Source organism: Magallana gigas, chromosome 9, assembly GCF_963853765.1.
Source record: "Magallana gigas chromosome 9, xbMagGiga1.1, whole genome shotgun sequence".
NCBI classification, from domain to species: Eukaryota; Metazoa; Mollusca; class Bivalvia; order Ostreida; family Ostreidae; genus Magallana; species Magallana gigas.
In genome coordinates, this window is record NC_088861.1 from 6,651,049 (window position 1) to 6,662,382 (window position 11,334).

General features: G+C 34.6%; 2 protein-coding genes across 3 annotated transcripts; one reads left to right on the forward strand and one right to left on the reverse strand.

Annotated features, from left to right (window-relative positions):
- Window positions 1–934: 934 nt before the first annotated feature.
- Window positions 935–8,733, reverse strand: LOC105346560 (cilia- and flagella-associated protein 298). 2 transcript variants are annotated; one of them, XM_034478146.2, is made up of 8 exons: window positions 8,551–8,733; window positions 7,714–7,870; window positions 6,912–7,079; window positions 6,598–6,665; window positions 6,316–6,474; window positions 4,882–5,013; window positions 3,308–3,403; window positions 935–2,761 (listed from the first exon to the last, which is right to left on the reverse strand). In XM_034478146.2, exons 2-8 carry the CDS (start codon window positions 7,850–7,852, stop codon window positions 2,651–2,653), a joined length of 873 nt encoding a protein of 290 aa, XP_034334037.2. In that variant the 5' UTR covers window positions 7,853–7,870; window positions 8,551–8,733; the 3' UTR covers window positions 935–2,650. The 2 variants fall into 2 exon arrangements, with proteins under 2 accessions (XP_034334037.2, XP_011453499.3); XM_011455197.4 differs by having other exon boundaries at window positions 7,714–7,875.
- Window positions 8,734–8,880: 147 nt separating this feature from the next.
- LOC105346578 (major egg antigen) lies at window positions 8,881–10,090 on the forward strand. Its single transcript, XM_011455219.4, has one exon. The coding sequence runs from the start codon at window positions 8,996–8,998 to the stop codon at window positions 9,710–9,712; it is 717 nt and encodes a 238-aa protein (XP_011453521.3). The 5' UTR covers window positions 8,881–8,995; the 3' UTR covers window positions 9,713–10,090.
- Window positions 10,091–11,334: the final 1,244 nt, after the last annotated feature.

Here is an 11,334-nt window from a genome sequence, read left to right on the forward strand (position 1 = left end):
TCAGTGTAGATGCCCATGGTTACTCAGATTTCATATTACGGTATATATAATTAGTTTTTAATGATAAATGCTTATCAACACTTCACAAACCCTATCCCTTACCCTCTACTTCTTTATATATATAGCCATTATTTTTTTTTTATTTTTTTTTGGGGGGGGGGGGGGGGGCCAAGTAAGGACCTACTTGTTCCAATACTGGTTCATGTATAACAGAAATGCATAACATCCTCACCATTCTACCCCCTCTTAAATGAATCAAAGAAATATATGATATGAAAAATATCATTAAATGATTTTTTTATCATATCTGGCATCGTACATGTTTCATTAATATTTTATCATATTGATCATAATAAACAAAGCTCTCTCTTATAGCCTTATTTGGTCTATAGGTGCATGAAATTAATGCAAACTCAGAACCCTTGTTTTTGGGGTTTTTTTTGGATTCTTCTTATTTTCCTTCATTTTGATCTGATTTGAAACTTTTGGTCAAGAAATAAGCCAAGCTTACTTTCACTTACTGGTAATATGTTTCAATAATTATGTGGCTTTAAAGTGATTAAACTATAAGGCTGAAATTCAAGTTCTTGCATGAATACATTCATGTATATTTAAGTACCGGTACAATATCTTTGCAAAATAAGCCTAAATATTCGTATATTTATAAGTGCAGCAATGCCTTGATTCCAATGATTTTTGTTAACATACTTGTATATGCACTGTTAATGTTGATGTCCAAGCTTTATTACTGATATAAACCTACCAATGGCTTGTGAAATGGCAAAGTAATATATACCAGTACTAAAAGTACATCAGCTTTATATCGATATGAAAGTTTTAATCATCTCTTACTCTTAATTAATACAGAAGTCTTTTGTGTTCTACGGAGTCACGGGTATCACCGATCATTCATTTTATCTTTTTAAAAGAGCCATCTTTTTCAAGCCAAGGGAGATAACTTGCCCTCTTCTCTTGTTAACGAAATGATGGAGCTCTAGCTATTATCCTTGGCTAGCAAAGATGGCTTTAATCACATGACCATATCATTAAGGATGTCACATGACCTTTTTTTCCGCTGGCAGCAACTGTACAACTATTCTTCCACCCCAATTTGTTAATTATGTAAGGATTTGTTAAACTGCGCAAATTGTGTAATGATTTTAAACTGCTGTATATGGCATATTTTTTTACTGCTAAATTAGGTGTCAGATTGCCCAAAATTGCCTCTTTTAATTTTTTTTAGTTTAATTTGTTTTATATAAAATAGAAATGAAAGAGCTCCTCCTTGACTGATGTAGTTTTGTGGGAGTGATCTTTAAATGCTCCAGATACTGTTATATTTGATAAAGTAGCTAAACGTGCTCAGTTCGTTTGTAGATACAATTTCAATTAGTTCAAGATTATTAAGATTTTTATTATAATACAAGAGGTGTATTGATACATACTGTAAACCAAATTGAACTGTTGACATTTACTACATTTCATTTAAGTCTTTTTTCACAAAAGGACATTTTAAAGTTTGTATGTTTTCTTTAGTTAATGTTTTTTGTTAAATTCTGTTATAGAAAACCATTGATCATTACATTTTAATCGTAACATTTTACCAAGTGACTTGAAGCCATTTTTTATGAACACTGCTATTTTTTATTCATTTGACTGAGTATCCAATTATTCTTTCTGCCATGCATGAAATGGATACATTGTGAGCATGTGAAACTCCTGTAAATTATTGAAAGTGTGTGTTTGTTATGAGATCTGCTGAATGAGATGAACATGTTTTTAAATATTAATACCTACAAAATCTGTATCAACTTTCTATACTGTAAAATTGTCAAATAAAATACATTGTAAATAATACATTATCTCTTTTGTTTTCAAATATCCACGTCTTTTTGCTAGATTGGCGGGTGTTAAGATAGATTCTTCAGCATGTGTCATCATTATGATCACCCCACATGAAAGGGTGCTTGGTCTGTATATAGTCTACAATCTGTAGATAAGATCCATGATGACCTTGACTTTTGACCTTGAAGTAAATGAGGGATTTTCCTCCTGCTACAGCAAACCCTTGTTTGATTCTGTTTAATTCTGTGACAAACAATAAAGTCTGTACTTTTATCTTGCCTAGAAAATATGGACAAACACACTATGTCATAAATAGAGATGGCTGCATAAAATTCATAATATCAAACAAAAACAATAGGAAAAATATTTGCTAAAATTTAAAATACAATTTATTGTATATTCATAAATGATTCATGTTCAAATGCAATTCAAACAATGATATATGTAAAATAATGACCAATTTTCAAACCCTACAGTAAAATGTACATAAACCTAGAGTAATAATGCCTTATTACAATATTACTTGTTCAATAAGCAGCTTCAGTAACATTTGACACACTGAATCAAATCCAGGTATTTTTAATACCAAAACAGATGTTCTTCATTCAGTACATGTATTTGTCCTAAAATTCCCAAGTGCACATTCATGGAAGAAAGGGAATGTTTTTGCATCAACTTTGTGACATACATGTAACAATATTTGGACGGATGAATGTCTCTCTCTTTCTTCCAATATAAAATGCAACAACTTTGTTAATATCACTAAAAATTCATAAATTAGGTTGTCGTTATGGCTGGCTGTCTGTTACCGCGGTCCCCAGTTAATGTTGTTCATTCCGTGAAATTGACGCTTCAGCTGATTGGAGTCGGACCAGGGTGAATCTAGGTAAGCGTCTTCTGACTCGGCCTCTAGTTTCTGAAATTTAATAAATCCATGGAATTTAAATCTATCTAAAATTTAATCCATATTAAATTCAAAAATTAAAGAAGTTCCGATGTGTACCGGTACACTTTCTAATTTTTCTTTACTTCAGAATTCCAATACAATTTATGTTCTTAGGTTGAAAAATTATCAATCATAAACAAAGAAGGGCCATGGAACAAAAAAATAAAAGCACATTTTTCTTGTGATTCAGAACTTCAATAACAGCTTAAATAAACTTGGGTTTCAATCAATTCAAGTTTCATATACTGTATATTCCTAATTAAATTCGAGGAATTAATTTCCTCATAAAATTGCGAGAAGCAACCCTTGTGGATTTTAAAGTCTCACTTCTATTTTTCAGACAGGTTGGGATTATAGGAAATTATAACAAACAATTGGTGATCAAGATTTTATATTCTCACAATTTGATACAAACTATTGAGGATCGCAATTTAATATTCTTGCAATTTGATACCAAACGGTGGAATCGCAAAAATAAGTACTCGCGTAAAATAAGGACTTTACAGTAGTACACACCTTGAACTCCTCCTGTTTCTTGTAGTAATAGGCCATCATCTTCTTCTGTTCATCCTCTGTAACCACAGGCTCCCTTCCTGGGGCCCCAAGCCCTCTCTGTAATGGACAGAACAGCATGCGCAAACCAATAAATAACAAGCTTTACAAAATTACCACTCAATTTATTTATGTTAACCAGCTGTGTAAACTTCTAAGGCCAAAGTAAATAAATGTATTGGTTCTCAGGCACCAATGCTGAATTTGATAAATATTGAAAAGGGGTATAATAAAATCTTATTAAAATATGATAATGTATTCCCATATGAAAATTTGGTAATAAAATTTAAATATTTGCCTGCTGCATGACAATTAACAATTTTTGGCCAGGACCAATACATTGGTTGTTTTTTTGGGGGTTTTTTTTTGTTTAATGTTAACAAGAAAGTTATGCAAGAACAAGTTGAGCATTGGTTTACTTTATAACATCTATGGTACCGGTATTATCAAATTTGACAAAAAGTTTCTTTCTCATCTATAAACTAACATGAAGTTCAATTCAACTGATCCTTGGTAATGAAAAAAATAATGAATAAACTTACTTAAAGGCCGAACATTTTACAAACGCCCCCTTTTATACCTGTACAAACTTCAAAAAGATGCCGCTTGTCAATAAAGTTTGAAACAATAGCACCCAGTTTGATTGACGTGATCATCCGAGCGTAATCTTGCCAGGTCCACGGTTTTCTGTTTACCAGCAATTAACAACGCTATCTTTGATATCTTCCGTCATGTATTAAAAGGGGGATTAAAAATTGAATTGTTAACATTACCAGTATTAACATTGTTTATGAAAAATAATTATTCAGTAATTGAAAATACGTAATTTATATTTCAATCATGTTGAATGCATGTGATCTAATAAATTCTACGAAGATGCATGAGCAGCTCCAAGGCACATACACTCTTCTGAATTACTAAAGCTGTATTTACTGGTAATACACTCGACTGGAACTTGTTGCAGGAAAACATCACTCCATGGAAAACGAACTCCATTAATTCTTACCGTGTAATGGCTACCTTTACATTCCACGTTCCAACTGATCGTATGGTTTTCTTATACAATTATATTTATTAAAATTACCTTCCTAAACAATGTCAAGGGCTAAACACAATGTACCGACTTATATTTTTAAAGCAGAATTAATTTACTGAATTTTTTTCAATTGTACTTTACACACGTGTGCTCAGAGAAAATTCGGACGACGCAAAACATTTGTGTATAAAATCGCTTCATATGGTCATTAGAACAATAACATATTCAAACTAAGACCAATCTGACTAATTATTTATTTTCTGTGTATTAATTTGCTTCCTGTGTATAGTGATTAGCAGCGTTCACAACCGCAGGTAGACTGCAAGCCCCGGAAGCTTTCACACCTCTAGAAATTAAGCCCCGCCCTCACCTGAGATTTACTACCCGGTAAAAATGTTCGGCCTTTAAATGTAGGTACAATATCAATAAAATAATACTTACAGCAATTAAAATAAAATATTTAACTAAAACTTGTTTCTTAACTCTCCAATTGATTCCGTACCTTCTGAATTTTGGCCACAATCTTTGTCTTCTCATTTTTGCCGATAAAATCTTTGAGCTGTTTCCCTCTCAACATTTCTTTTCCAGAAAACCAGATTGAGGTATTGTCTTCCTCCAAGACTTCTGTGGATGCCTGCAAAATACCCCACAAATTTCTTTTTCTAGCTTATACTGATCATAGCCAATTAATTATTGAAATAGTATACAGTAAAACACGGTTATAGATAACATGCTTATATTGAATTGACGCTTATAGCGAAGTAAATTTCATTCCCCATGACTCAATTTCATGTTGTAAACTTGTCAGATACAACGAATTACGCTTATAAGGAAGAAAAATTTCTTGTCCCTGAGACTTCGTTATATGTGTGTTTTACTGTACATGTGTAACAAAGCTGATCAATTGAATTTTGATGTATGTGAATGCATCTGAATACCATAGGCAGAGTTAACCTCCCTGAATATAAATCATAGTTTATTTACATAAACTTGAAAACAATGTACCAGTCAATCTTGTATATCTGCTTCTCTAAATAAGCTATCTATGAAAATCTATCAACATCCTATAACGATATATGGTCATCTCAGAATGACCCTTCAAGTTCCGGCCAGTATGTATATACATTCTAGCCTTTCAGTTTCAAGTATCTGTATGCATTAGTCTATACATAGTTCAATAGATTCCTTTTGTACAAGTCTGATGATGAATATTTGACAGCTTGTGTTGATGAGCAAACTAGATTGTTACATCCCAATGAAAGCTCAAGCTATTGTTAAAATTCATGGCTTTAATTTGGGGTTTTGGTATAACATCTGTGAAAAGGATGGACATATCTATCTACATGCAATGATTTCATTTGCCAATAGGCAGGGCACTCTAAGGTGAACCTGTAAATGATGTTGTTAGCATATCATAGAGGAGCAGATTTTAATCAGACTGTGTAAATACAAGCATAGTAAACTAACGGTAAATTTAAGGTCAGACAACACGTTCCTCGAGAATCTTTTTTGTATCACCTCATTATAAAGAGTTCCAATAAAAATTATTATTTATAACCATTTTTAAAATGATTAGAATTTTATTATTTTGCATTTGTATGCCTAGATAGCCGAGTGGTTAGAGAGGTGCCCCTTATTGCTAGGAATGATAGGTCTATAGGTTTTGAGTTCAAACCCCGGCCCCGGCTGTATATAAAAGTATTAATTTTTTATATCAGAAATTCAAGTGTATTTTCAAGAAGATCATATAGAAAATTGCATACTCTAGTATTTTGCAGAAATGCCTGGCAAGGTATCCTGATTTTTTGCAAGAAAGCTGATCAAAGAAGTAGTAAATCAATAACAAACTCCTGGAAAAAGATATATAAAATTGAGGAACCTGTCATCTGACCTTAAGAACAGATTTTTTTTAAAGAAGAAACAGTGAAAGACTTACCTGGGTACCAGTCAAGTCCTCCTGGTTTTCCAGTTCAAGCCTGACATTCTCGTGTGGGGGTAAGTTCATGGGGTACACAATCATCACCGCCCCACGCAGGATGTCTAGAGCTTCTTTCACTGTAGCCTGTGTCACACATACATTGGCTTCTGCTTTTTTCTGCAAAGTAAAAGATCAGGAAATATCAGTATCTTTTTTGTACAGTGGAAACATACAATTGTGTTAGATAATACCTTGTGGGTTTTTTTTAATGTTAAAGCGGTATTGGTTAGTAATGTTTACCTTTGAAATCATATCTTTTGCTTCCTTTGTCGTTTTCTTCATCATTTCAGCCATTTTTTCAGTGGGTGCTAAAACAGAAAACAAATATTACTGATATATTTCAATTGATGAAAATTCTTGCAAAATAACACATTCATACATGTACTTTTCCAATATACCCCATCAAATACTTAAGGTCGTAAATCTCCTCAAAACCAACTACCCATAATTCTTTTAATTTTAGTATTTTTCACACATTTTCTTATGTCTCTAACACTATACATGCATGTATTCCTGCCTTTAGCACTGCACCCATTCTCAGATAAGCGACATACCTTGACCGTTTCTTCGACCAATGGGATCCTTGTTCTCCCTGACTCCACCCTGAGGAACACATTTATCCGCCCACTCATCCTTCAGCTTCAGCTCCTCCACCTGCTCCTCAGTGAGGCCCTGCATGTTGGGCGGAAGTGTGATTCCATGCTCTGCCAACTCTTCCATCTCTGTCAAAATAAAGCCATGGATCTTTAGATAAAGTTTCATCTTTGTTTAAGCTATTAGCCTCTAGAGCTTGTACCCTGTTCCTGTGATGTCATGTGGACTATATTCTTTGCCTTTGCCTTGATGGGACACCAGTGCATTTAATGGACTCCATTCTGCTACCAAGTCTATACCAATTTACATGAGGATGGACGGTGATAATGCAGATATAGTGCACTCTCCAAGAACACAAGACACATCAAGTATTTACTCAGGAATTTGAACCAGGGGCCTTTCCATTACAGAGTACATGCTTATGGCATCTAAGCAACGTGCTCTTATTCCATTTATACATTCATTAAGGTTAAAGTTCACTGGTTGGGAAATTAGAAAATAAAAAGCTTGTACATTTACCAGTACTGCTTTATTGAAAGCATTTCTAAATTCATAATTTGATGCAAAACCGTTGAATCGCGAAATTAAGTACTTGCATAAAATAAGGAATCTATAGAATGTATTTCTGGTCTTGTAAATTTTTCTTTTTTTAAGAAAGTCAATACAGTAGACATAACCCTTGAATTTAACATAAAACCAGTAAAACATTCACTGACTAAATGAGTTGCCAAACATTGCTGATATGATTAACCTTAAAATTACCTGCACAAATTCTCTGTACTTTAAGTCGCCCATTGTGGATGGCACAAACATCTTTCACCAGTTCATCAATAGGTAGTTCCACTGTGGTTTCATATAGAAACTGACTTTCATCGCCTTTCTTAATGTGAAGCTTCACCATCTTTGATGTCCTTCAATTCTGCACTTTTAAAGTGAAAGAAAAAGTATATATTCGATACTTTAATTCAAGCAACTATAAATAATTTCAACATGAAATATATTCACAACCACGGAGTATTTTTTTACACATTTAAATTTATTTCAGTAATAAGCTTGTATTTAAACAGCTACTGACAAAACTGAATCATGATCTCAAAAGCCTTTTATTTTGTCAGCATTTGGATATATATCCATTCCTTGAACAACAGCGGTTGTCTGAACCAAGACATATTTATAAATATTGAATAATTTGTGGCATTCGGCAAAAATATCTTGGGACAGACTATAGACAAAGTACACATTATCATAATAACTTCACAAATACCAATCAGAATGGAGGGTAATAGTGTATAGGCCTATATAGAACAACATTTGAGTTTGAGTAATCGATCCGAGTAACAAGAATGTAATCGGTCTGATGAAACAAAAGGCCGTTCTATAATCTGAATAACATTGTAAATAAAAATCACTAATAACAAAGATCCGTTACTTTTACCAAAAACTGTTCTTATAACGTGATCTATAACACGTTATATTTGAAGTTTTCGGGCTGTTTTCCTTTCTCTGTTTCAAACCCGATAAAAAATTAATCAAACTCAATAAATGGTCATATTTTGAAGCCCATGATCTGTTAACGGGAGAAAGAGAGCCAATTTTTACCTTTGTCTGTGTTCTTTCTGCTGTCAAACAAATCGAAACAAGTGCTCTGACACCGGAAGTTGATTTACGATATTGACACCGCAGAAATATTTGCTTGTTGTCATGGTAATTTATAAACGTTGAGGAAATTTGTTCGTATTGTTTATATCTTTTTTAACATGGATGAATATACAACCCTATATATCATGTCATAATGGCCAATGGTAAGCGTGTGATTGGAAATTTTCTAGAATATTAATATATCCAATCATACTGGATTCTAGAAAATGTCCGAACCTACGATGGAGCTAAGAATAGAAAAGCGCGGCAATTTCGAACTTTCCAGAACGTTCTAGACGTCAGCGGTTTTTGTATATATAAACCTGCTGAGCATAGCGAAAGTCAATCGGAGAAAGCACGTTTTACAGGTTACAAGGCTAGAAAAAGGTGAGGAAAAACTACAATCATGTCTATGCTTCCAGTATTCTACGACTACAGTCCAGTGTCTGCGTTTTATCCTGCAATGCCAATCAGGAATATGCTGACCAGTATGCTCAACGATGAGCTGGCGCTTCTACCCCAGGTGACTGCTGCACCCCGTAGAAATCTACCAGCAAAATGGAGCCATTCGTTTCACTTGGATAATTACAACCCCGACGAAGTGAAAGTAAACGTTGACGACGGATGTGTCAGAATTCACGCTCGTCATGTGCGAGGGGATGAAGAGAACGGCGAAGTCCGTGAGACCAAACGATGCATCAAAATTCCCGAGGGGGTCGATGCAAGCAAAGTTCACTGTAAGATGCTGAATGACCACACCTACCTTGTTGAGGCACCGCTCCTACGCAATGAAGAGGAGGAGGAAATGGAGGTCCAAGTTGAAAGCGTCCCCGCCATTACGGACGGCAAGAAAGAAGACATGCAGCTGGTTGAGAGTTCGAAACCCTACGAGACCAAACTGGACCTGTCGGTGTTCGAGCCCGACCACATTACCGTCAAACGGCGCGGGAACTTGGTGTCCGTGTCTGCTGACCACTCGCGTGAGGAAGATGGGGTCAAAGTGTCTCGTTCATTCAGGAGGGAGTTTACCGTACCTGAGGGTGTGGATTACAAGCACATCAAGTGTGTCCGTGATCCAAAGGGCCATGTTGCAATTATGGCCCCCACGGCTGATAAGAAGTAAAAGAGTAATTGGATGGACACAGCATATTTGCCTATGAAAGTATTGATCTCTGAAGAGTGCCATTTATTGATGCTTTAATCAGTGACAAACTTCACTACCCACTTATTTGATACGTCCATGTTTCTCTTCATTTATAAACTTTTGCGTTCTGTATGTTTCAGTTAAAACGTCTACCCATTTTGTACTAATTTTCATTAGACTGATCAGTCTCGTCCATTTGTATCCATTTATACGTGTGTAATGTTTAGTTATTAAATACTCGGGACAATTTACCATACTCTATAATTACATGTATAATATTGTTTCATGTAAATTGTTAATATTTGTAATTGTCAGAAGTTAATTTTGCTTCAAATAAATCTTGTTACTAAATTTGAATTTTGAATTGCTGATTCGTAGCTAGTATACACCTGACGCTAAATGTATATTTCTAATACAATATATACCTCCATGTAGGGGAAAAAGGCACTAGTGAGAAAAATAAAAACGTCGGGTGCTTACGTTTGCAGAATAATCAGTGCCTTTTCCGGCATATTTTATTAGCTTCTAAAAAGCTAATGCAGTTAATTAAAATATCGTAAGCGACAATCTAATATAGGTCAGGCTAGAATTTTTTGTGATGCGTTTTAATTAACCGAATTTGCTCCAATTGGCAATTTGGGAGTCTAAAAGCAAACGTGCAATGTTGTAATTTAAAGAGATTCAAAAGATGTTAATACTAGTAGATTTACGTTCTATTAAGTATGCGTTTCCCTCAGATGGATTGTACTTCATGAATGCACGACTTTAATACATCTGTCTCTTACTACTTTTAAACAATTTTTAATTGACAATAAGTCTATGACTAATCAAAGAAATAGACTCATTGCATGACAATTAAAAATTGTTAATTAGGAAAGACACGTACATGTACAAATATATAGTAAACACAATCCATTTTCGTACGGTTTAGGTGTTGTACATGTAAAAATAAATCCCAATGAACGATGCCCAAAAACTGTCATTTGATGCATATATTATTTTTTTTTTAATGTCAACTTAAATTAGTTTTGATTATTCTTTGCAAATTTGGTTTTTGATGTCGTTTGCTGCTTATTTGCATGATTTACTGAAACCAAAGCTAATCGAGAACACGAACTTCACGGACTGAGACAAACAGACTGTAGTTACTTGTACCAAGTCCTTGACAGTCACGTGGTAATCGACAATAATAATTATTAACTAAAGTACTTTCACTCACTTTTGTGGGCAATTGATTAAATGACATGCGCCGATCCAGAAAATTTTTCATGGTTGGGGGGGGGGGGGGGTCCGACGGTTATTATTTGAGTTTGCCAGGTCCGATGCATATTTTCAGTAATTTTATAATGTAATTTATAGAAATTTGAATTCTACAGGGGGGGGGGGGGTCCGGGTCCGGACCCCCCCCCCCCCCCCCCCCCCCAGACCCGTGCATGTTTCAGAAAAAAAATCCGGTATATAACGCGGATTATGTATTTTATCTGCAATGCTTGCTACAGGACTTTACTGTACCTACTAGTAATTGTTATCCGAATGAAGCACAAAAGAAGGTGTTTCAATGCAGCATAAAGTTTACCAAAACATTTAGTTGTACACATTTT

What these genes read in the sequence shown, in the direction of transcription:
- LOC105346578 (XM_011455219.4), top strand. Translation starts at nt 8,996, where the DNA reads ATGTCTATGCTTCCAGTATTCTACGACTACAGTCCAGTGTCTGCGTTT.
- LOC105346560 (XM_034478146.2), bottom strand. Translation starts at nt 7,852, where the DNA reads ATGGTGAAGCTTCACATTAAGAAAGGCGATGAAAGTCAGTTTCTATAT. An exon ending in AGTACAGAGAATTTGTGCAG is followed by an intron (nt 7,080 to 7,713) that starts GTAATTTTAAGG and finishes TTATTTTGACAG; the next exon opens with AGATGGAAGAGTTGGCAGAG. An exon ending in AGGACTTGACTGGTACCCAG is followed by an intron (nt 5,014 to 6,315) that starts GTAAGTCTTTCA and finishes GGTATTTTGCAG; the next exon opens with GCATCCACAGAAGTCTTGGA.